The 25,179-nt window shown below is 41.2% G+C and overlaps 1 protein-coding gene across 2 annotated transcripts; it reads left to right on the forward strand.

Annotated features, from left to right (window-relative positions):
* On the forward strand, positions 1–25,010 carry TVP23A (trans-golgi network vesicle protein 23 homolog A). Of its 2 annotated transcripts, none has more exons than XM_073362464.1 (8): positions 1–226; positions 1,359–1,438; positions 12,886–13,030; positions 14,755–14,844; positions 19,745–19,873; positions 22,336–22,464; positions 23,683–23,751; positions 24,757–25,010. In XM_073362464.1, exons 1-7 carry the CDS (start codon positions 155–157, stop codon positions 23,743–23,745), a joined length of 708 nt encoding a protein of 235 aa, XP_073218565.1. In that variant the 5' UTR covers positions 1–154; the 3' UTR covers positions 23,746–23,751; positions 24,757–25,010. The 2 variants fall into 2 exon arrangements, with proteins under 2 accessions (XP_073218565.1, XP_073218566.1); XM_073362465.1 differs by having other exon boundaries at positions 4–163.
* The last annotated feature ends 169 nt before the right edge of the window (positions 25,011–25,179 follow it).

The following is a 25,179-nucleotide window of genomic DNA, read 5'->3' on the forward strand; positions in this document are numbered from 1 at the left end:
GGGCCGGACTCTTTTCACTGTGACACCCGGCCGCTTCTCCCCGCGCCTTAGCAACCGGGCGCGCCTGGCCAGCGAGGCCGAGCCCGCTGCCGCCCCGCCCGGTAGGTCCGTGGGGACCGCGGAGCACCCGGCTCTACTCGGCCCGGACGGCAGGATGAAGCAGGTGGGCCCTGGCGCCCAATCCTGGCGCCTCAGCAAACGGGAGGCGAGCGGGGCCTGGGTGGAGGTGCGGTGTCAGTAGGTGAATGGGAAGTGGTGGTAGGGTGGGGGGAGGTGTTGGGGGCAGAGGGAAGGGGGGGTAGGCTGGGGGGAATCGGGGTGTTGCGGGGGCAGAGGGAAGGGGGGTAGGCTGTGGGGAATTGGGGTGTTGCTGGGCAGAGGGAAGGGGGTGATAGGTGGGGGAATTGGGGTGTTGGGGGGCAGAGGGAAGGGGGTGGTAGGCTGGGGGGAATCGGGGTTTGTGGTAGGCTGGGGGGAATCGGGGTGTTGCAGGGGCAGAGGGAAGGGGGTGATAGGTGGGGGAATTGGGGTGTTGGGGGGCAGAGGGTGGTAGGCTGGGGGAATCGGGGTGTTGGGGGCAGAGGGAAGGGGGTGGTAGGCTGTGGGGAATTGGGGTGTTGCTGGGCAGAGGGAAGGGGGTGATAGGCGGGGGAATTGGGGTGTTGGGGGGCAGAGGGAAGGGGGTGGTAGGCTGGGGGGAATCGGGTGATGGGGGGCAGAGGGAAGGGGGTGGTAGGCTGGGGGGAATCGGGGTTTGTGGTAGGCTGGGGGGAATCGGGGTGTTGCAGGGGCAGAGGGAAGGGGGTGATAGGCGGGGGAATTGGGGTGTTGGGGGGCAGAGGGAAGGGGGTGGTAGGCTGGGGGAATCGGGGTGTTGGGGGGCAGAGGGAAGGGGGTGGTAGGCTGTGGGGAATTGGGGTGTTGCTGGGCAGAGGGAAGGGGGTGATAGGCGGGGGAATTGGGGTGTTGGGGGGCAGAGGGAAGGGGGTGGTAGGCTGGGGGGAATCGGGTGTTGGGGGGCAGAGGGAAGGGGGTGGTAGGCTGGGGGGAATCGGGGTGTTGCAGGGGCAGAGGGAAGGGGGTGGTAGGCTGGGGGGAATTGGGTGTTGGGGGGCAGAGGGAAGGGGGTGGTAGGCTGGGGGGAATCGGGGTGTTGCAGGGGCAGAGGGAAGGGGGTGGTAGGCTGGGGGGAATTGGGGTGTTGCGGGGGCAGAGGGAAGGGGGTGGTAGGCTGGGGGGAATCGGGGTGTTGCGGGGGCAGAGGGAAGGGGGTGGTAGGCTGGGGGGAGTTGGAGTGTCAGTGAGGACTTGTCTCCTTCTCCATTGATGTCTGGATGTTGGGGGGTTTCTCTCTCCAGCCGTTAGTGGATGACACTGAGGATGTGTCTCTTGACTTTGGGAATGAAGAGGAATTGGCATTAAGGAAAGCAAAAATCAGGTAAGTACTTTAGAAATTTAGTGTAAATTACATGATTATTCCCTTAAATGCCATATCTTAAAGGAGGAATCTGTGGGGAAAGCCACTGGTTATGTTGATAGACAAGCAGAACAGGAAGATACTCCTCAATGTGCATGAAAACTAGCTGTCTGCCTTTCCTCCTCACCAAACTGCCCCAGGAATTGTTCATGCCTTGAGTCAGGATTCAAGCATCGCTTTGCCCGTTCTTAAGCCTCTTCAAAATTGTATGTATCACGCAGAAAATATGCATCCTTTCTTTGCTTTGAACAGTGTGTTAGCCTTTAAAAATCCAGCTCAAATGAACATTCTCTTTTTCCATACATTTTTTTTGTATGAAATGATCTTGTTGAAAACAAAAAGTTCCTATTCAGGACACTGTTCCAGCCCAGAGGGAAGGCAGACATCATTTACTGGCACCTTCTCTTCATCTAGTTGTAAAATGCCATTTGCAGTACAATTGTCACCTAGTGGGGAGAACAGCTTGTCATACCAGATGACCAGACTTTCCTTTGTCATGTAATTTGACCTGTTCTTGTAAGTTTAGCTGTTAGGTCAATAGTTCTTTTCCAGTACTATCTGATCCATCCTTTTGGAGCAGAGTAGGTTTGTTTTCCCACAGTATCCATTCTTCATTTAGATGTCACAATATATGGATTTCAGAGTAACAGCCGTGTTAGTCTGTATTCGCAAAAAGAAAAGGAGTACTTGTGGCACCTTAGAGACTAACCAATTTATTTGAGCATAAGCTTTTGTGAGCTACAGCTCACTTCATCAGATGCATACTGTGGGAAGTGTAGAAGATCTTATTATATACACACAAAGCATGAAAAAATACCTCCTCCCACCCCACTCTCCTGCTGGTAATAGCTTATCTAAAGTGACCGCTCTCCTTACAATGTGTATGATAATCAAGTTGGGCCATTTCCAGCACAAATCCAGGTTTTCTCACCCCCCCCACACACACACACAAACTCACTTTTCTGCTGTTCCACAGTCTCCTAGAGCAATGCCAAGGTTTTTATTATGCCAACAGGAATAGAGGTATACACAGTACTGATGAAATGATAACCTTGTGCTTTGATTTGTATTACCTTCCCCTCTCTTTTCCACAAACACAGCAGGTATTGGTATTGCTTATTGGCATAAATGGGAGAATGAAATTAGGGAAAGATGCAAAGTGATCAACGTGTCCTAATTCATCTACTTTCTTTAGTATTATTTCCTCAGGGATCAGCCTCTCTTCTCAATATGGCGATAAAAATCCATCTCATTTTCAAAAAATTCTGTTTTAAATTACAGAAATATGATTTCTTAAGCCATTCCCATGGAAGCTTATTTTTGTGTAAAGGAAAGAGGATGGAAAACATCAAGATCTAGTCAAACTTCAGTTTGTTGTGATTCAGATTATCAGAATGGTACGCAAGCCTCCTCCTTGATTTAACTTCCCCTTTATCTCTGCTTCATCTAGTTTGAACTCAAAATGGTGCTTATACAAATAATAATCCATAGTAGCCTGTGCATTTCTGGTTCACTGATGGTGTATCAGGCATTTCTGGGCAGTGAAATAGAGTACCTTTAAATACTGAAGGGCATTGGTGTCCCAGAAGAATGCAAGAGTAGCCAGTGTACTAAGGCTATGTCTATACTAGAGACCTTACAGCGGCACAGCTGTACCGATGCAGCTGTGCCGCTGTAAGATCTCCTTTGTAGCCACTCTGTCCCAACAGGCGTGAGCTCTCCTGCTGGCATAATTAAACCGCCCCCAACAATCATGGTAGCTATGTTGGTGGGAGAGTGTTGCCTGCTGACATAGCGCTGTCCACACTGGCGCTTGTGTTGGTGAAACTTATGTCATTCAGAGGGCTGTTTTCCCCACATCCCTGAGTGACATAAGTTATGCCGACAAAAATGCTAGTGTAGACATAACCTAATCACTTTCTTAGGCTTTCTCTCTCCTCTTTGCTATCTCTTTCTTTCTTTCTTTCTCCTCCCCCCCAAGTTAACTGTCCTATCCGCAATAGTTTAGAAATGTAGGGCTGGAAGGGATCTTGAGAAGTCATCAAGTCCAGCCTACTGCCATGGGGCAGGACCCAATCCAGTGCTTTTCAATCTATTTACCATTGTGAGCTGCAATGCAGCTTTCTGTGTGTTATGTGGGCCGCATCCACACAATATATATACTATCTGTGTGGCCCTGAGGCTGTCACATGGGCCACAGCCATGTGCTGATTAGGCCACGGGTTGAGAACCACTGCAATAAACCTAGACCAACCATGTTTGTAAAACCTCCAATGATGGTGATTCCACAACTTCCCTTGGAAGAGTATGCCAGAGTTTCTTATAGTTAGCAACTTTTTCCTAATCTCTAACCTAAATCTCCCTTGCTGCAGATTAAGCCCTCTACTTCTTGTCCTACCTTCAGCGGATATGGAGAACAGCCCTTAACATGTTTGAGGAATGTTATTAGGATCCCCCTCAGTCTTTTCTCTCCTCAAGATGAAACATACCCATTTTTTTTAACCTTTGCTCACAGGTTTTCTAAACCTTTTATCATTTTTGTGGCTCTCCTCTGAAGTCCAGTTTGTTCACATCTTTCCTCAAGATTGTTGACCAGAATGGAACGCAACTGAGGCCTCACTAATGCCGAGTACAGCGGGGCAGTCATCTCTCATGTCTGACATACGACACTGCTGTTAATAAATCCCAGAATATTAGCCTTTTTTGCAGCTGTTGATCACATTGTTGATTCATATTCAATTAGTGATCCAGTATAACCCTCAGATCAGTTTCAGCAAGACTACCACCTAACTAGTTATTCCCCATTTTCTAGCTGTGCATTTGATTTTTCCTTCCTAAATGAAGTACTTGTCTTTGCAGTTGTCTTTATTGAAATTCATTTTGTTGAATTCAGACTAATTCTCCAGTTTGTCAAGGTCATTTTGAATGCGAATCCTCTCTTCCAAAGCGCTTACAACCCCTCCCAGTTTGGTGTCATTTGTTAAAATAAGCATACTCATTTGTAATGTATAGGCATACTCTCCACTCCATTATCCAATCATTAATGAAAATATTGAGTAGTACTGGATCCAGGACTGACCTCTGCAGGACTCCACTAGATATACCCTTCTGGTTTGACAGAGAACCATTGATGATTACTCTTCGAATATGGTCTTTCATCCAGTTGTGCACCAACCTTATGGTCATTTCATTTATAGTCCAGCAACTACTTTCAAAAACTAAATGTGGAGTGTTAAACAGGTCACATTTTAGTTTTTAAGGGAGAGAATTGAAAGGGCAGACTAGTGGACAGGGAAAGTGTTAGTTTGCTTTAGTTTTTGTTTTTGCTTTTCTGTTTAGCAATTTTTTTTTTTTTCAGATGAGCAAGTCATGGTAGCTCAAGTTTGCTTACTTGATGGCATCAGATACCACCACAGCTCTAGGAATAGTCCAATGGTTAGCATGTTCTTCCTCTGCTGGATGCACAGCTGCAGAGTACCTCAGCAGTAGATATCAGATAGTTGAGTGGAGACTGAGGAAAAACTCTTTTCATATAATCCTGAGACCTGAGATTTTCATTAATAGGCAAAAGATAATTACTTTGACAATACCTCACAACTGCCCAAAAGGATACTTTCCTGTTTGAAATATTTTTGCTATACCACATTTACTACTCACTGCAGCGTTTTTTTTTTTCTGATGAAAATGTACCAGACACAAAATCAGCTTTGCCTGCTCTTACCTTGATGGAACGGACTGAATTTATTCAATTAAAAAAAAAAAAAGGTGGCAGCCTAGCCGCTACAGACAAGATCAATTGTGCAAGACTTTGCTATAATTAACTTTAAAAAGTGCATTTGTAGGATGAGTAAATGGCCACTCTGAATGTTGTAAAGTTTTAGGAAGGTATTTTTCTCAAAATATTCTTACAAACAACTGTGGCAAATTGATTAACAATAGATTAAACACATCATATGTATAAATAAAGAAGTAGAGTCCAGATCCAACGCATATTGAAATCAGTGGAACAACTTCTACTGGCCACCGTAAAAGAAAATCTAGAAGAATTGGCTCTTAGATTGTATTTTCTAGTCTATCATTACTTATTCCAGAGGTTTTAAAATAATAATTCCTTGAAAGCTTAAAATGAAATTTTCATGGGAACAAATTATTTAACTCCATTTAAAGCAAGGTGAGTTGCTCACAAGTGCTTTAAATGCTTACAAAATGTTCCTTAATAGAAGAGCTCCTTTATTTAAAGAAAAGGGGCAGGGGATTGATTAGTCTGTTAGGTTTTCAGTACAATTCTAAGACTAGGGGCAAATAAAAATAGAGCAAGATTTGAGCCTTTCAACCTTGACATTGTTTTTAATGAAATGATTTCACTTCCTCCTTTAAACATCTGTAGCTTTTTTTATTTTACTGTTAATCTCAAATTAGACTCTTTACAGACACACTAATTCTATTTAACATTGTCTCCATTTCAATTTGATAAATAAACCTCATTTTGCATGACTTATTCAATCATGTCTTTTGACCACTGCTTGTAGGTTATACCCTTCTCCCCCAATTTCTGTTTGTCTAGTCCTAGAATGAACTCCTCAGGCAGGGACTGTGCAGGGACTTTTGTTCAAAAAGCACATAGCATAGGAGCTACACCAAATAGGCAAAAAATTTATCTGTCTTGTCTCACCATTGCATCCACATTTTTCCCAGTGTTGATGGAGGTAATTACTTCCCCTTACTAGTTCCATCTCCTCTTCACATTTACTCCTGGTTTTCTCCTCTACATTCTCTTGTGCTCACTTAAACATTTCACCCCCGGCCACATCCCAATTCCAGATGCCAGAGAGATGTGCATGAATTACACAACTTCAGTTTGGAAACAGAATTACTCAAAACAAACAGAACAATCATGTGCGTAAACCAAAGCAACTCCGTGATTTTATCCGCCTTTCTACTTACTCCCACATTTGTCATGTCAGGTTTTAAATTTATGTCCCAACCTTATGCTCTGATCTATGTGAGCAGATCACCATCAGTGGGGCTCTGTGTAGATACAAGGGTCTGCCTGCCTAGACCAAAACACAGGATTGGGGCCTTAGACTGTAAGCTATTTGAGCTAGGAAATGTATTGTCTGCAAAGAGCAATGCAAACCTAACAACACATAGCAATGATGCTATATAATCATTTTCTGAAAATGAAGTCATTTATTCATAAATCAAATACAGCAGCAAGCAATGTAAGTTTCCCCATGCCATCCAATCAATGCATTCTAGTCTCACGATACCATCTTTGAAGTGACTTGCAAAGGAAAATTTTGCTTCTTTGTAAAGAATGCCTTTGATTTGAGGTTATTTTCTGCTTGTTTCATCTTAGAAATAAAAGGAATCTGAGGTCTGTCTTGTTTTGCTGTAGTTCTTCATTAGAGGACCAAGATCATTCGGTAGCCATTAAATTAAGGGGTAGTTCTGTTAATTCTTAACGAGCTTTCAACTTCAAGGTATTTGAATTTGATTTTTAACAAAAGAAAATTTAACATTCTGAAGAGAAAATATTTCCCTTTTCAATCTGATTTCATTTCCTAGATAGGTGTCAACCTACTTTTAGTTTAGTTTTTCATTTGACTGCAGTCTTTCCTGTTTTTCTTGGAAGACTGGATCTGAATTTCTAAATAAAAAGTAAAAAAAAACAAACCACCAAAACCCTTTTGAGCTCTGCCTTAAATAAAAAAAAAAGTAAATACCCATCACAAGAGTCTGAGAATTAAGTATCCCTGCTTACTATTTACTAAGGGGTTGTCTATGTTCACTTTTTACACCTATTTAACTACATTGGTACAGTTGCCTAGTATGGATGCAATTAAACCGTATCAAGGTGTAAAACATAAGTATATAATCTTTCAGTAAAGCTAATTCAATAAACGCCTTTATATCAGTATAACTATGTCCACACTAGGGAAATGCACCAAATGTAACTAAATTGATTTTTCTACCATTTTAATAAAATGGTAGAAAAATCAGTGTAGACAGGCCTTCTTTGATGGCCATTGTCCACTGAGAATTGAACTGAAATTGCCAAATTAATTTATAATCAATCATTCAGCTATAAGTCCCCGATTCTGCAGTGTGTAGTTGACTAGCAGACTAGTGCCCGTGTGGAGCCCAGTGTATGCCATACAAATGCAGGATCAGAGTGTGAGATGGTAAGTTTTGGTTACTTTTGCCTGGTACTGGCTTTGAATGTGTGAACTAGAGCTAAAGGGTCATTACATTTTAAATGTCTCCTGAACCATCCTATCTCACTTAGTTCTCTGCCTCTAATACCAAACTCTAGCAATCACCTTAGAAAAATCATGATGCTGTTTCTTTGAACTGCATATTAATATGAATTGGCTGTTTTGTTTACTAATTACATTAGCCTCTTCTGACTGTCCTTGTATGTCTAGAGGGATTTTAGGAAGGGCTGTTTCCCGTTGCAGAAATGATATTGAATTAAGTATAGATAAATGCCATTTACCTGTGAATGGATTTCGAAAGGTATACATTTCACTTTGTTCAAAAGGGACACAGGTGTTCTGGCTTAATGTTTTACCTGCTTTATAACACTTTTCTGCTTGGGAATATTCTGTTAAAAATCTTATTTAGATAGGAGGAACTAGAAACTGTCAATTGCAGCTCTGAAGCAGAAGAGTGAACAAGTCAACAAATCTATTCCCAGAGTTTTTTTTTTTTTCTGGTGCATAAATGAGGAAGTAAATTACTGTACCAGATTAATTTAAAGATCCTTTGGCATAAACAGAAATGGACTACACTGAAATACAATAATGTGGAATTCTTTAAGCTTCTGAGAGGTTATTTTAAACAATGGGGTGCAAGTTATAATATACATACATATGCACACATTCACAAAGAAGAAGAGCCTGGAGCCCTAGCTCTGTGAGTAAGTTCTTGACTAACTAAATCCTTGTAAGGTGGTCCATGTGCTACAGGCCAACTACTTAGTCAATAGTATTTGCTATCAGCATGACTTATATATCAACTAAGATGGGTAAACACACTTCAGTCACTGTTTCCCAAGTAGAAAAATGTGTCAAAGTCATAAGCTAGTGAAGAATATGCTGAAGTCATTGAATAAAATATTACACTTTTGCTCAGCATTGTCTGATATGGCAATACAAGATTGACAGGGTTACCGTGGTGGGACCTTCAGAAAAAGCAGAAGGCCATCAGTCCGCCAAATATACAGTTTGTTTTCGTTTATCGTAATCCTACCTTCCTGTTTTTTTAGCCACAGGCTTCCATGGTGAAAAATAAACCTAACTGCCCTTTCAACTAAATATGCCACTTATCTTTGTGTTTTACATTCTGAACTTCCCACAAAGAGGAAACCAAGTGTAGGTGTTGTATATAAAAAACCACCCAATATATAAAAAAAGAGAGAGAGAGGACACATTAATTTGCGAAGAAGTCATAAAGCTGTAGAGCATGTCTCATAATCTGTAGAGAGACAGCATTTCATGGCATCATTTCCTCCTCAACGTCCACTGCCTTCTTGCCAAAACTCCTGCAAATGACAGTATGTGGTGGAAAAATAAAATACATTCCTAATTTTAACAATTGTAATGGGACCTATTCTCCTGGGAAGTGAGGCAACGATTAACTTGCTTCTTTAAAAGTTGCTTAAAGCTGCTTACTGAGACCTTTGCAGGAATCTAGAAGGGACTACAGTTGTTTGAGCTATGGAGAATCAGTGACTCCCCTTCTAAAAGGGAACAGAGAATGGCTTGGGGAAGTGAAGCAAACCACAGCACTGTCTAAGGCTAAGGGAAGCCTAAATACTTGTCCCTTTTTGTATGTATCCACATTTGAAGAGATTTGCTTTGCTTGGCCCTGGAAGAGGAAGAACACTTCGTTTGTTTGTAATAAGTAACTGCCACCTGAAGAGCCTTACCCAGTTTTATGTTTCATTTTCTTGCGGGGTGCCTTTGTTAGATTAACACTAATCAGCCTCCAATAAACAGTTTTTGAGTATGGTGTAGAAATCCTTAGTCCAAAGCCAGACCCAGAATTTTCAGTACAAATAGTATATTCAATATAGAGTCATGGAGTTTAAGGCCAGAAGGGACCATCAGATCTAGTCTGCTAATGTAACACTAGCTACCAACACCACTCAGCACCTGCACACAAAACTCAACAACTGGAATTAGATCAAAGTATTACAGCCCACGGAAGACTAGACTACTATGTGCCACAGGCAGAGAACTGGAGGAACCTAAGTGCATCATTGTCTCTACAGTGGCAGGAGAATGATTGTGAGATATACCTAGCTAATCCTGGCAAGTAACCCGCAGCTGCAAAAGAAGGCAAAAATCCCCCGAGGTCACTGCCAGTCTGACCTGCAGGAAAATTCCTTCCCAGTCCCACATAGGAGGATCAGTTAGACCCTGAGCATGTGAGCAAGAACCAGCCAGCAAAGCACCTGAGAGAGAATGTTTGGTGTCATCTCAGAGCCCTGTCCCTCCCTGTCCCATCTCCAGCCGTGGTCATCCCTGCTGCTTCAACGGATGCTTCTTCCAGTGAACACCTATCCAAGTCTGAGATCAGAACATCTCTAAGTCCTGGTAGCACTATTAACACCCTAATGTCCCTCAACATTAGTACAGCTAATACATTCCAGCAACTGGTCTATTCTGGCAGCCGTTACCCACCACTTGTCTGCCTGGTTTTGCTCCATCACTAATCTTTATCAGCACAATGCACCTTTTATGTGAGGCTCTCCTTGCTACTTACGACAGCAGAGTAACAGTCACTTGCCTTTTTGGGCCATTTAATTAATGTCACAGGTCTTCCCAGACATCCTGGCAATGACTGTATAGGTCAAACGCCCTACATTTCCCCATATTGAATTGCTGTTAAAATCAGAAAGTGTGAAACGTACATTCCTCATTATTCCTACTGGAGTGAAGTTGACACACGTTACAGATCTGCAATAGCAATTCAGTACTCCCAGTTTTGACAATTTCCAATGTAATCCTGTCTTTACACAGAAGCTGCTCAGAGGAAGGGGGGAAAAAAAAAGCTTTAATCTAAAATTTCATGTGCTTAGTTGTAAACTAGAAGATGGGTTTTGGAAAGTTTGAGGTTAGTGTGGGTACAAACAGAAGAGTGATTAAATAACAACTCATCTGTTTACCTGGATTTGTTCCCAGTGTCGTTCTTGCTTTTTTAATAAAGTGAGTTTCTCTCTTCTGTGAACACTGCATTGCCAGTTGATTCTGGAGGAATGAAGTATTCTATTCTGGCTAGCACATCATAAACAATTCTTAACTAAGTCTTGACTGCAGGAACTTTGACTGGTGCGGATTAATGAGCCAGAAAAGCTTAGTTTTCAGATTCCATGGCAAGTTTGCTGGGCTGATAGGGGAAAAAATGTCAAATGATTTGATATGGAAATTAACATGGCACACCATGGTGCCATTTGAGTGTAACTCTCTGGCATAAACATATGTTAATCATATACTTTTGAAAATACTACTATCTACAAAAATGTATCCTTGCCCACTCCTCACTAAAACTTAAGCATCACATTTGGAACTCAATGAAAACTATTGCATTAAGGCTTTACACTTACTTTTTTGCCATCTTTTACTTTAGTCAGAGTTAATTCATTTAAATGTTAACATCTACAAGACTTCTAGCATGTCAGCTCATTTCTGGAAGTAATCATTTTGGATAGGACTTATTCCATAAGTTCATCTTCACCTCTGGATAATATCAAATCACCCAGCCAGGTATTTTGATCTGTTAATATTCCTGTGTCTTGCTGCTTAAGTTTTGTAAATACTTGGCTATACTAATTAATGGCACCTTTATAGGGACAATTTCAACATTTTATATGCAGGCAACATTGTGAATTTTATGTTAGAGATCCACCACTGGGTCTACTGCTCACCCTTCCTGCTACATGTCAAATTTAAATGTTGGCTATTGCTTATTCATTTAAAAAAATAACTTTATTTAGAGGATCAGTAAAGATATACAGGATGGGTTTTCAAGCTGGGGGTTGGGAAGTTATGACATGGGGGGGAGTCATGAACTATTAGCTTCCACCCCAAACCCTGCTTTGCCTCCAGCATTTATAATTGTGTTATTATATATAAAATTATAATATATATAATTTATAAGGGGCGGGGGTCACACTCAGAGGCTTGCTATATGAAAGGAGTCACCAGTACAAAAGTTTTGAGAACCACTGCTATACAGTATTTTTGCTATACCTTGCATAATAGCATTAATTATTAAAATGGGAAATTGGACTAATTATTGATTAACTATAACAAATTAGCTGCCTTATTCATAAGGTGAATTGTGTTTTTCTGGCACAGGGTGGTGATAGGTGAAGTCCTAAAATGGAAATGCCTTCAAAATTAATTGGCAAGCTAACACTGAAATCAGTATATGTGCTAATTAAATATTAGTCTGCTACCTTGCAGACGGAAGCTGTTGAGTAAGCAAGATAAAACATTCCTCAATAAAACAGCATTCGTGCTGAACAGGACAGATACAATTTCACCTTCTTTCCAAAGGGACAAGATTAGTTTAAGTGGCTGGGTTTTTGCTTATATCAGCTGAACAGGTCCAACTAACCATTGGAACTGTAAATTGGGCTCAAGGTCATACACTTCATAGCTTGTAGAGGCCAAGCTTATTGTATACACCAGGGGCTCCTTGCATTCCTCCATTCTCTCCCACAAGCTCCTTCTGTGCCACACTCCTATCCCCTTCTGTTTCAGGGTTCCCCTGAAACTCTTCCCTGCCACCCCCATTTCCACCTTCCCCCCCATGCGAGGGGCTATGTATCTCCATCCTCCATCACACCAGGGATTTTGTGTGCCGTTCTCCCTCCCCCCCATTCCTGGGTCTCTGTGTACAACCCTCTTTCCCAGGTCCTCCAAACTCCCCTGCCACCAGGAGTTCAGTCCCCGATTAACCCCACCACCTGTACCAGGGTCCCGCATTCTCCCCCTTCTGCCAGGGGCTAAGTGCACCGTCTTTCCCATACCAAAGTCTCCCTAGTCCCTCCCAGGATTCTGTGTGCCCCTGTTCTCACCAATATGCCAGGGGACTGCCTACAACAAATGATAAAGAAACTAGATTTTTTTGTTCTAAATTGGGGGAAGAAGGAATGTTTATAGGTAATAGGCAGCACTTCTTCACAGTCTTCCTTTTAGTCTTATGCTGAAACTTAGCTAGTGGGAAAAGTATGATTGGTTTGTTGAATAAGGGATCTACATCCTATCACATGCATTTAAGTAGATATCACATGTTTTTCAATAGCATTTCATGAACGTTAAGTTGCAACATTGGTAAATATTGTAATATGTTTTGTCTCTTAAGTTAGTAAGTGTTCTGGATTGTTTTTCTAGGCATCCCCTGGCTACTTTTTTTCACCTGTTTTTCCGAGTGAGCGCTATTGTTACCTACTTGCTCTGTGACTGGTTCAGCAAAAGTTTTGTTGCCTGTTTTGTCATTATTCTTCTCCTTCTGTCCTTTGACTTTTGGTCGGTTAAGGTAAGAACATTCTGAACGAATAATGAAGTTTAGAAATAGTCTGTTTATTTCTTGATTTTGATTTTTCTTAATGACAAATACAGTGAAAAATAACTGTCAGATAATCGTGTACTGCTCTTCCTTTATTAAACTTGCTGAACAGCTTTGTTTTAACTAGATGGAAGCAGCATTTACATGTTTTAGTACAAATATTAAGGAAGTTACCTCACCTATGGTAGTCTTGTTTATACTTTGCCTTTGGAATCAGGTAAGGTAGCGTTCTATGCCTTAGTGATCTTTACGTTCAATTTAAAGAGCAGAATTCATTGATGAGCTCCAAAAAGGATGATAGCTATAATACCAGGGCCTTTGAGATTGAGAAGCTGTTGATGTGGGAGGGGGAAAAATCATTAACATATTTTTTCATTTATACATTTTTTAAAAGCCTGGAGTCTAGGCACCCTGAAAGTTTAAAGAGATACCATAAATTTGTAATAACTTCAGAATATAACCCCATAGCTTTAATGCAGTTCTAAACCAGTTAATAATGGAGAAAATGCAAAGGATCAGAGAGAAGGACTAAGGCACTGATTTTACAATCAAATCTGTGTAGGTAGACTCTTGTGCCTGCATGGAACCCCCACAGAAACCAGCGGGACTCTGCATAGATACCAAGGATCACTGAAGTCCTGATCCTACAGTTTGAACTGCACAAGACAGCAATATTGCAACTAATGTGATGGGCCTTCTGAATTTGACCCCATCTTGTAGAAAAGTCTAGTGATAGTGACGGGAAAATCTGTCACTACTCACTAGTTATTTGAAAAGCAATTTTAAAATGAAGACAAACTGGCGAAAACAAACTTTTAATCTTTTTCTGCCTGGTCATGATGTCTTAGAAAGCTTTGGACTACTTTAAAAAAAAAACCAATGTATTTAAATTTTTGGTCAAAGAGATAAAACTTGATCTATATGTTAAGTCTAGGATTTTTTTTTTTTTTTTGGTCTGGGCAAGAAAAGAAGTCTAGAAGTGAGAAAAAGTTACCTGAGCTATAAAGTCTGTGGATGTCCCTACCTACATATGTGGCTTTCCATTTTACTTCAAAAGTTACTGAATAAACATTGTTCCTGTATTATACTAAATTTAGATTATATTTTGATTTTGGGGAGGGCCTTTGGATTAAAATGGGCAATTGAATATATATGTTAACCTTGCATTCAAAGATAGTCTTAGAATGAAGGGAAAAGGGAGAGAAATGGAACAAGGACTGGTATGTTAGTTTATAGATGCATGTTGATATAATGAAACAATTGTACAGTAATGATTCATATGTAAAAATTAGTGCCTAACTTGTTTGTGAATCTTTGTTACTTGCTTGTTTCTAACGAATGTTCCTGTTTCCTGTCTGTTCTATATCCTTTTGGATTTTCCCCCTCACATTCACAATGTGACTAGGTGTGCCCCAGATGAACTTAACTAGCTGAATAACTCCTCTTGTAATTGACTTGGGAGAAACATTTTTCCACTGAAATAAAATTGCATTGCATTAATGCTTATATTAGAACCGTATTATAAGGCTCAATAGTTCATTGAGCTGTCACCACACACCCCTAAAACATTTGGCATAACTCTCAAAACTTTAACAGTTGACAAAAAGGATCTAGTCTTTCAGAGTCATGTTCATGAATTTAAAAAAAAATTACCTAGTTGATTTATGGAAATAACTGACTAACTCTGTCTCTAGAATGTAACTGGAAGACTCTTAGTTGGCTTACGTTGGTGGAACCAGATTGATGAAGATGGAAAAAGCCACTGGGTTTTTGAAGCAAAAAAGGTACTTTTAAAGTAAGAACTATAGTAAAACATTATCCATGTTACAATGTATAATGATAAACAGCTGATAAGTAGCAATGATACACTATTAAGTGTAGGTTTCAGAGTAACAGCCATGTTAGTCTGTATTCGCAAAAAGAAAGGAGTACTTGTGGCACCTTAGAGACTAACCAATTTATTTGAACATGAGCTTTCGTGAGCTACAGAGCTGTAGCTCACGAAAGCTTATGCTCAAATAAATTGGTTATTCTCTAACGTGCCACAAGTACTCCTTTTCTTTTTACTATTAAGTGTAGTTAGTTCTGGAATTTTAATGTTGTGTAAAGGATATTTTTATCCAGATTTTACAGCTCTTGGGGTAAATTTACAGAGCAATATTAAAGGAATTGAGAGCACATTTGAGGGTTTTTTCATAGCACTAAACTTTTGTTGTGCTACAGTTTCAACACTTGGACCTTGGTGACAACAACAGGACCTGGTTTTATGACATAATTTATATAATCTTATTGCTTGTAGATTTACAATTTCTGTTTCCTGGAGAGAGAATATCATGTGATAGCTGTTTGCCCACTCCTGTTACTGATGGCAGTTCTGTACTTAAGCTCAAGAACTGTGCTGGAAATGAAGGTTACCTATCTATAACCAGAGTTCTTTGAGATGGACTCTGCATATTAACATTCCTGGGTGAAGCTCAGACAGTGGAATCTTTTCATAGCAGTGCTCATTAGAGTGCTCAAGTATCCCTCCTACCTCTTCCCCTTGCATTCCTGAATGTACGAGGGCAAGGTTATAAAAAGGCATATGGTACCTTTTGCTACTTCAGTTCCTTTCACCACTTCCTCAGACTCAAGATTCTATTAAGATTCCAAGGAAGAGGAGAAAGTGGGTGGGGAGTGTCCATCTCGAAGGACAGGTAAGTAAGAGGATACTCAAAGAAATGAAGGTTACTATTCCATTTATGGAGTACTGCTTGCCAAACTATCTTATAAGTGGGAAGGTGGGACTCAGAGTGCTAACTGAAGCCAAGGCCAGATAGCAGTGTTTTGTAAATGTATGTATAGAGCTCCAAGTAGCAGCCTTACAGAAATGCAATTGGAACATGGCTAAGGCATGTTATGGAAGTAGTGTGTAACCTATCTCCAACAAGAGATAGAATGGATGCTTTCCTCAGTTTGACAAATGTGAAAGTTGGATACCACCTTGGGCATGAATCTAGGATTAGAACAGAGCATCATCTTATTCTTGTGAGAAAGAGTGAATGGAAGATCAGCCAGAAAGAGCACGTAGTTCATTCATTTGCCTAGCTGCTGATCTGGCTACTGTGAAAGCCATTTTAATATATAGAAGGAACAGAGAACAGGCTGCTGTAGGTTGACAGGGAGGCTTCATTAGCTGCATAAAGACTAAATTGGGATCCCATGCTGGTACTGGTGGATACAATTCAAGTCTCTTCATAATTATCTTTCTAGGCCTGATGGGTAGCTTTAGCTGCTACGTGAACTTTTGAGGATCTAGAAAGACCTGAAAGCTTTCATTGAGGCAATTATTCAAGAACAGACTTAAGTGGTGTCAGCGGTAGTGTTTAGCTGTTTTGATGTGGCGGGGGGAAGAAGTGTCTGGGGATATCTGCAACAACTCATCCAACCTTCTCTTCTCTCGTGGACAGATCTGAGAATAACTAGCAGGAGCCTTCCTCTTATTCCAACCGTAGAGGCATTTGGGCTTCCATAGTAAAGGTTTTTGCGGTACGGATGGACAGTGTAGAAACAACTGTCCAGCTCTGGAATAATCTTCAGATCTGAAGTGATCTTCAGAACTGGGGATGACTCTTAGGCAGGGATTTACCCTGACCTGAAACGTTAGTCTTTGATTTAGAAACTGATGTTTTGATCCAGATCCGAGAGAATAGGATTTGGCTCTGCTAACAGGAGTTGCCTTGTCTTGCACTGTGTTTCTCGGAACCAAAGTACACCAATATCAAGATTTTTCAGAGTTCAGCATCGACTGTCTGAGCATTTAAAGTTTAGATCAGGTGATCTGCCCTGGGACAGAGATCAGAACCTTATGTATAGTATTTTTCATCTTCTCACTCTCCAAGGTGTCAGAAGCTGACACTGGCCTTTTCACCTTAGATGCAGGACCCGTTGGATGAGTATGATCCAGGAGGTTTTGTAGTCAGAGCTGCTTAAGCAATAAGGTTTGCAGCCTCTTCTGGTGCCCCTTGTGTAGTTTTGGAGAGTGACCCTCTCTGCAGGCCAAGTATAAATGCTCTACGATAGGCATCATATTCCAGGAACAGTGCTGGACAAAAGCACACCTTATGAAGTCACATCTCTTAGTTTTCAGATCTGCCATGAAACTGGAATTGAAGTCTCAACTAAGAACAAAGAATAAAAAACTAAGTTTAACACTATACTAAGCTAAGGCACTGCATTTTTTTTAGAGAATGATTTGGGTGTGATGGATCCAGAGAGATTCATGTCAGGTTACTGCCCTGTTGGAAGAAACTGAAGTGGTAGAGGGCACCCTGCCCCCTTTACAATAGGCTCGACTTCAAACATTCTGGAATGCCAAGGAGTGCATGAGTGTTCTAACTGAGACTGCTATGAGAAGGTTCCAGTCTGCTGCACCCACTGGTGTATCCCCAGAGTGGGAATATGCTGAGGACATGCTATAAATTTTCCTAGCAAGCTCCTGGGGTAAAGATTCATCAGTGTTTCCAACTTGGATGCTATAACTTTTCTGACCATACTGGATTTAAGTTCTATAAAAAAGCCACACTCTTTGTTTACAACACCTATGCACTGAATCTTTACTTTGCAAATAGTGGAAGGCTTGCTCTAGATAAACCATTGCCTCCCTTTTTGTGCTTCACTCTAGCTCTTCATACATTCTGGATGTTTCCACTTTCACTCAAGACAACTCAGCATTTTTGTAGATTGAAAACAATCCTCTTTGTGCATACGAGAACATGTTAAAGTCAAATTAGTACTTTAACTAGCGGTAGTGTCTGAGTTACCTCTTCAGGAGTCAGCTCAGACATGGCTCTGCAGTTACCAAGTTAAACAGTAATCTTGAAGGATTCCCTTCATATTTAACAGAGAATGAAGTCTGCGTGGTGCTAGGCAGCACCTTCACTGTAAAATGTATCAAACATTTAATAGTAAGTTGTGCAAATAAAGTGAAATCTGTCATTGTTATACACAATTTAATAATGGAAGACCTGGCTTGCATTTCATGATTTCTAAATTGTAGAATGTTGCAAACTTGAAACATATAGGATGCCAGTTTATTCTAGATGGCTTTCCAGATAGTTATGTCATTGCTCATTTGCAATGGAACATTTTACTCAGCATATGGTATGTCTAGAGTAGACCAGTGGTCTCCAACCTTTTTACGCACAAGATCACTTTTTGAATTTAAGGGCAACCCAGGATCTACCCCATCCCTTCCCCGAAGCCCCCCCACCTCCCTCCATTGCTTGCTGTCCCCCACCCTCACTCACTTGCACCGGGCTGGGGCAGGGGGTTGGGGTTTGGGAGGGGGTGTGGGCTCTGGGCTGGGGCCAAGGAGTTCACAGTGTGGGAGGGGCTCCGGGCTGAGCCTGGGACAGGGGGTTGGGGTGAGGGGTGCAAATGCTCTGGGAGAGAGTTTGAGTGCAGGAGGGGGCTCCAGGCTGGGGCAGAGTGTTGGGTGCAGGAGGGGTTATGGGGTGCTGGCTCTGGGAGGCGGGGAATTAGGACTGGGACAGAGGGGTTGGGGTACAGGAGGGTGTAGTGGGTGCTGGCTTGGGGAGGAGGCTCACAGCTGAGGTGTGGCCTTCTGCTGGACAGCGTTTACCTCAGGCTGCTCCTGGTCGGCAGCGCAGTGAGGCTAAGGCAGGCTCCCTGCCTGCCTCAACCCCATGCCGCTCCCAAAAGGGGCCAACGCGTGCCTGTGGCCCCTGGGAGGAGCGGGGGGGGGGCATGTGGCTCCACACACTGCCCCTCTTCAGGCACCACCCCCGCAGCTCCCATTGGCCAGGAACAGGGAACTGTGGCCAATGGGAGCTGCAGGGGCAGTACTTGCAGGCAGGAGCAGCGCGCAGAGACCCCTGTCCCCCACGAGGCAGTGCTGGCTGCTTCCGGGAGCCGGGGCAGACAGGGAGCCTTCCTTAGCGGCAGCCCCACTACCCCCCACAGAGATTGCGATTGACTGGGAGAGTCTCTAGTATTGACCAGGCGATCGCGATCGACCGGTTGGTGACCATTGGAGTAGACTGATCTGTGCTCCTAGTTTTTTCCAAAATCCAAGGTGAGGTTAAATATGAGCCAAAATGACACTGATTTTTGAGAATTAAGAGGCAGTTCGGGTCACAATTTGCTCCTAAAATAATATTATCCTGCCTGTTAAACAGTGTAGTGTGCAGGACATATTCATTCTAGGGTACTTCATAATTCTGTATCATTTAAATAAAATCAACTGAGTTTTACCAGTTAGTATGTTTCCTTTCATATTGTTGAAGATAAACTTGGATTTTAATGGCTGTTTCATGCAGAATATAAAAGTCTAAAATGCTTGGTGGTTCAACTAGTTACCCAGCATACCTATGGTACTAAGTAGAGTTCAGGGCATGACCAATTTTTGTCTGTGTAAATAAAATTAATACTGTATTTAGAAGCTATATATAGTTCTCCCATGCTGCAATGATTTCAATTAAGGGAATGCCAGTCTAAGGAAGCATACAGCCAGGCAATAGGAAATAAATTATTTCCAGTAGCTAAGCTACAGCTGATATTATATAAAACATAACAGAAACAGGAACATATAAATGCATATAAATTACCTGTGAAAGGAATGTCTCAATCCTTAAGTACTGTTAGGATATTTTGGTAACTAAAACTAAATGTTTTTCTTTCCAGGTATCTGCAAGCATAGCTGGCTCAACTGAAGTTGAAGCTCGAATCTTTTGGCTTGGACTAATTATCTGTCCAGTTATTTGGACAGTGTTCTTTTTTAGCACTTTGTTTTCCTTGAAGTTGAAATGGCTGGTAAGCATGGGGTAACTCCATATGAGCTGTGCGTGATAGGTGCAGTGAAGGGGAAAGGAGCAGAAAAACAAGACTATTAAAAATACAGTTTTAAGTTAGATTCCATAGAAAGTAAGAATTTAAGTTAGAAGATTACAGTGACAGCTTCAAGAAGTTGTAGAGCAGGCTTCAGTTCCCAAACTGAAGTTAATCCCTTAGGCCTGGCACAGACTTTATAATTCCTTACTCTCCACCCCTCACTAGGTTCTGGTCAATCAGCCCTCTTCTCCTGAGTCAAATGTTTCTGCTGGCAGGCACCACTGCAGCTTCAGTTCAGAAAACTCCACCTATACAATACCCCAAACTAAAAAACTATTAGTTCCAGAGAAACAGAAAAGAAGAAACCATTCTGCAGTTGGGTTTTACTTTTGCATGTCTCTTGGAACTTGGATAATATTTGTACTAACATCCTCTAATCCTTTCACCACCCAGCCTCCTGGTCTCCATGACTTGCAACAGACCACTCTGTCACACTGCATCATTTAATATTTTGGCAGGCCTTACTGGAAATAAGCAGTTGCTGCTTGTTGTCAGTACCACCATATTGGCTTTTCTAGGGCTGTAATGTAACAAGTCATATAGCAGGACTCATATGTGTAAAGATGAACATTTTAAAGATATTGAAATCGCTTGCATTGGTGGTGGGCAACTTGCAGCCTGCATGTAGCCCATCAGGGTAATCTGATTGCAGGCTGTGAGACATTTTGCTGACATTGACCGTCTGCAGGCACAGCCCTCGGCAGCTCCCAGTGGCCGCGGTTCACCATTCAGATTACCCTGATGGGCCGCATGCGGCCCTCAGGTTGCCGACCACTGGTGTATAGCATATGCTTGAAATGAGGCCTTTTAAACTTGTTCCAAAATAAGATACTGTTTTCTAGAAAATGTTTGATACTTTCTTTGGAGGAGAGTACTACCAATAATATTAATTTTATTAAGTTCATTAGACAATTAGATGAAGTGCAAAGTACTATACTTAGGAAGGAAAAATCAAATTCACAGCTACAAAATGGGGAATAACCAGCAAGGTAGTAGTACTGGTGAGAAGAAACTGGGTGTTACAGTGGATCACATGTTGAATATGAATTGACAGTGCAATGCAACTGAGAAAAAGATTAATATTCTGGGGTGCATTAACAGGAGTGTCATATATAAAACACAGGAGGCAACTGCCCCACTCTGTTTGGCACTGGTCAGGCCTCAGCTAGAGTACTGTGCCCAGTACTTGGCGCCACACTTTAGGAAAGGCTTGGACAAACTGGAGAGAGTCCAGAGGAGAGGTTTTATCGTTTTTTGGTTATCACCATTTAATCACCAAATAAGCACCATTTTTCCCAGGCATTTTGGAAAAAGTAACCATGTAACTTTTCTAAATTGTTTAGAAAAACCTGATCCCTGAGGAATGGTTAAAAAAAAAAATGGGCACGTTTAGTCTTGAGAGAAGACGACAGAGGGGGAAACCTGTTATGTCTTCAGATTTGTTAAGGGCTGTTATAAAAAGGACAGTGATCAATTGTTCTCCATGTCCACTGAAGGTAGGACAAGAAATAATGGGCTTAATCTGCAGCAAGGGAGATTTAGATTAAATATTAGGAAAAAAACTTTGATTATAGAGATAGTTAAGGTCTGAACAAGGCTTCCAAGAGGTTGGGAATCCACATCATTCAAGGTTTTTAAGAACAGGTTAGACAAGCATCTGTCAGGGATGGTTTAGATATAGTTGGTTCTGTCTCAGTGTAGGGGGCTGGACTTGATAAACTCTGGAGGTCCTCCAGCAGTCCTACATTTCTATGATTTTGAAAGCTGCTAAAGCTGCCCTATTAGAAAATGTTTACCAAATCGTTTTGTGGTACTAAAATTATGCTTTCTACAAATGTTGGCACATCTTCTAAACTGTACTCTTAAGTCTTTCATAAATTTGCAAATTATTATAGAACCTCCTTTGTAGGTAAAATTTGTGGCATTCCAGGTTAAATTAAAATAAAGGTCTTGTAAATAGCGGGTAGTGAGAATTTGGCTATGAATGTCTTAAAATGAAGGGAACATGATTTCATGTAGGTGTAAAGAGTTATTCTTTTGAGTCAGACTTTTGTATTATAGTTGGGCACAAAGCACTGACAAAATGGGTCAAGCTGGAAGGAGTGAGACCAGAGCTGGGGGAAAAATTGATTTCCACCCTTGAAATGTAAAGTGAGACTTCCCAAAAAAAGGCTCTTCTGTCGGTGGGTAGGGAGGAGTGTTACTGGTTATTTATGCTTCCTAAAATGCAAGTTTTAATTTATTATTTGAAGGTAAATTCCTTTTGATACTACTTACATTAATCAGCATTATCAATTTTTCCACACTAAGCTGTTGATTGTCTATAGCCTCATACAGAGACAAGTTGGGTGAGGTAATACCTTTTATTGGGCCAACTTCTGCAGGCTCTTGTCATAGCTGGAATCTCCCTTCAAGCTGCTAACTTATATGGATACATCCACTGTAAATTAGGAGGGAAAAAAAGCATCAGCAAAGTAACTTCAAGGTTTTTGTCACAGCAGATGTTTCAGAGGGTAAGTATTAAGGTTCGTTATTATTCTCAGTAGTCACATCATGTATGTGTTTTCCACAGCAGCTTTTAAGGAATTGGGCATTATGCTGATTTACACTTTGATAAACATGATTGAGGAATGCCAGGTTGTGCTTTATAGTGAGTTGTGTTCATCACATATACATCTACGTGGACCTACAGATTTTCTGTGCACGAATAATATCAGTGCACAAGTCTGTCAACACTTTTAAAGTCTCAGACTAGTAGTCCCTCTTTCTGAAATGCAAAATTAATGTTTAATCTGAAAAACCAGTTTGGGAATTGTATGGTCTAACTGCTGCACTGCAAAAGAGTAAGTGTGACCTGAGCAGAGAAGCCAGAAGGACCCATTGACAAGGACTGCTTTGCAATAAATGAAGAAGTTTGTTGAAAAGTGGACTGTAATTAGGGCCTATAAAATTGTCCTGGTATTTGTTTGAGTTCTATTCATGGTTTGGGGTATGGTACAAGAAAATATCTTCCTGCTGCTACTACACTTTTATGGATGTGGATGGCAATGACCAACAAATCAATTTCTACTTTCCCAAAAGGTGCAGAATTGAGTAGCTTAAGAAAATAAGCACCATTTTTTCCAATGCGTTGTGGAAAAAGTGACCATGTAACTTTTCTAAATTGTCTTGTTTGCATGTATGACGTATAAAAGAATTAGACAATGTGTTTTATAACAAACCCATTCTGTGCTCTTGTATTACCTCCTTGGAGTAGTTAAGATTAAGATTTTGTAAAGTACTTTAGAGGTGTCAGCAAAAATGATTGCAGTAGATGTTCTAGATCAGGGATCTCAAACTCAAATCACCACGAGGGCCACATGAGGAATAGTATGTTGGCCCAAGGGCCGCATCACTGACCTCCCGCACCCACGCTGCCATCGGCCCCGCTCCCACTCCACCCTTTCCATGAGCCCCCACCTCTTCCTGCCCCTGCCCCGCCTCTTCTTCACCTCCTCCCTTGGTGGCAGGAAGTGCCTGCAAGTAGGCAGAGGAGTGGGGACACGGTGCACTGAGGGGGGAAGGAGCCTGGCGGGCTGCAGGAAATAACTCCGGGGGTTTGGGGAGCTTGGCGGGCCACAGGAAATAACTCCATGGGCCGTGTGTTTGAGACCCCTGCTCTAGATACTAATGCTGGAGCAGAATTAGGTTAGTAGAACATCATCTTTAGTTTTCATGTGTTCATTCCGCAGGAGAGACAAGAAGAAATTCAGGGTATGGATGTCCTGAAGGATATGGAAATACATAACCACTAGGTGACTGTAAGTTAAGGACTGATATTAGAAAAATGGATAAGCAATAAAACATTTATTAAGTAACACTATTCTAGAGCATCAACCCTGTCTGAACAAGAGTAAAGAATTGCTTGATCAAAACATGTCAAACTCAGATTTTTAGTGACAGAGTTCCTTTGTTGCGGTTATAAGCTAACACCTTAAGATAAAAAGGCAAATGTGTTTTAAGTAAAAATTGAAATTTTTGTTCCTAAACAGGCCAAAGACTAGCTTTATATCCTACCATGAAAATTTCTTGCTTCTGTTTGAGAAGTTAATACAGAGTTTGTTTGTTAATGATTGGGGTCATTTTAATCATTAAGACAAAAGCCTCTGGAGGATTCCTGATCTTTGGGTGTTTCTAATACTCGGTTCTATGATATTCATACTATATAGATCAGGCAGCATAATTTCAGAAGTGTAATAAAAAAAGACAACTGCAATTTTCCTACAGTATATGCTTCTCATTTCTCAGAGTTTGGGATGTGTAACCATTGGACAAGTCAGAAGACTTGTTAACACTCAGGATGAGAATACCCTTCTTGAGTGAGTGCAGAGCAGAGTAGTTAGCCATCCCTTTTTTCTTTCCTCCCTCTGGCTAATTTCTCGCATGAAGGAGTGGGGTCTGGAATCAGAGATTGAGATGAGGAGAGCAGAGGAAAGGCACATTTGAGAAGGATTTCTGGCAACACAGCACTTTATTACTTGGTGAATTAAACTCCTACAAATAAATTAAACCTGAACACTGACTTATTTCCTTGCTATAAATCAAGTAGGCAGCAAGCTCCTTCAAGTCAACTCATTCTGTTATGCAGCTACACAGTCAAGTTTATATTGATTTAAATTTGAAAGCAAATGCAATTAATTTTCCTGTGACACTTGCCCTCTAATTTCTTGTATTACAAACAAGGAAACTAACGTTAACTTGTCTAAGTAAAAAAAATGGTTAGTAATTTGTTCCCAGTAGGCTGTAACATATTTTTCTTTTCCTAGACACTGATCACTAAAGAGGAGACAATCCTAAATTTAAGTGACTGCACTCTAAATATGGAACTCTACTAATCAAAGAAAAAGATGTCGAAGTGATCTTATCCAATGAAACACAGCATGGAAATGCACACTACAATTAATCCTCAAATGAAGGAGGCTTGAAATATATACTAATATTTAAAAAAGACTCGGGTAAATGTTCCAGTGAAAATATGTATTTAATGTATAAGAGTTTCTGAATAAAGTCTATATGTGAACGTCTTTGGAGATTAATTTCACTAATGATATATGCAAGTTTTCAGGTATCACAAAATACTTTAGATTTAGATTTAACTTCTGATGCACTAAGTGACTTATTTCTATAAACTTAAAATAAAGTTTTGAGACATCAGGTGGACTAGCTGGTATTCAAATATTATGGTGATT

The sequence above is a fragment of the Lepidochelys kempii genome, chromosome 10, assembly GCF_965140265.1.
Source record: "Lepidochelys kempii isolate rLepKem1 chromosome 10, rLepKem1.hap2, whole genome shotgun sequence".
In the NCBI taxonomy this organism is placed as follows: Eukaryota; Metazoa; Chordata; order Testudines; family Cheloniidae; genus Lepidochelys; species Lepidochelys kempii.

What these genes read in the sequence shown, in the direction of transcription:
- TVP23A (XM_073362464.1), top strand. Translation starts at nt 155, where the DNA reads ATGAAGCAGGTGGGCCCTGGCGCCCAATCCTGGCGCCTCAGCAAACGG. An exon ending in CGAGCGGGGCCTGGGTGGAG is followed by an intron (nt 227 to 1,358) that starts GTGCGGTGTCAG and finishes TTCTCTCTCCAG; the next exon opens with CCGTTAGTGGATGACACTGA. An exon ending in GGGTTTTTGAAGCAAAAAAG is followed by an intron (nt 14,845 to 19,744) that starts GTACTTTTAAAG and finishes TTTTCTTTCCAG; the next exon opens with GTATCTGCAAGCATAGCTGG.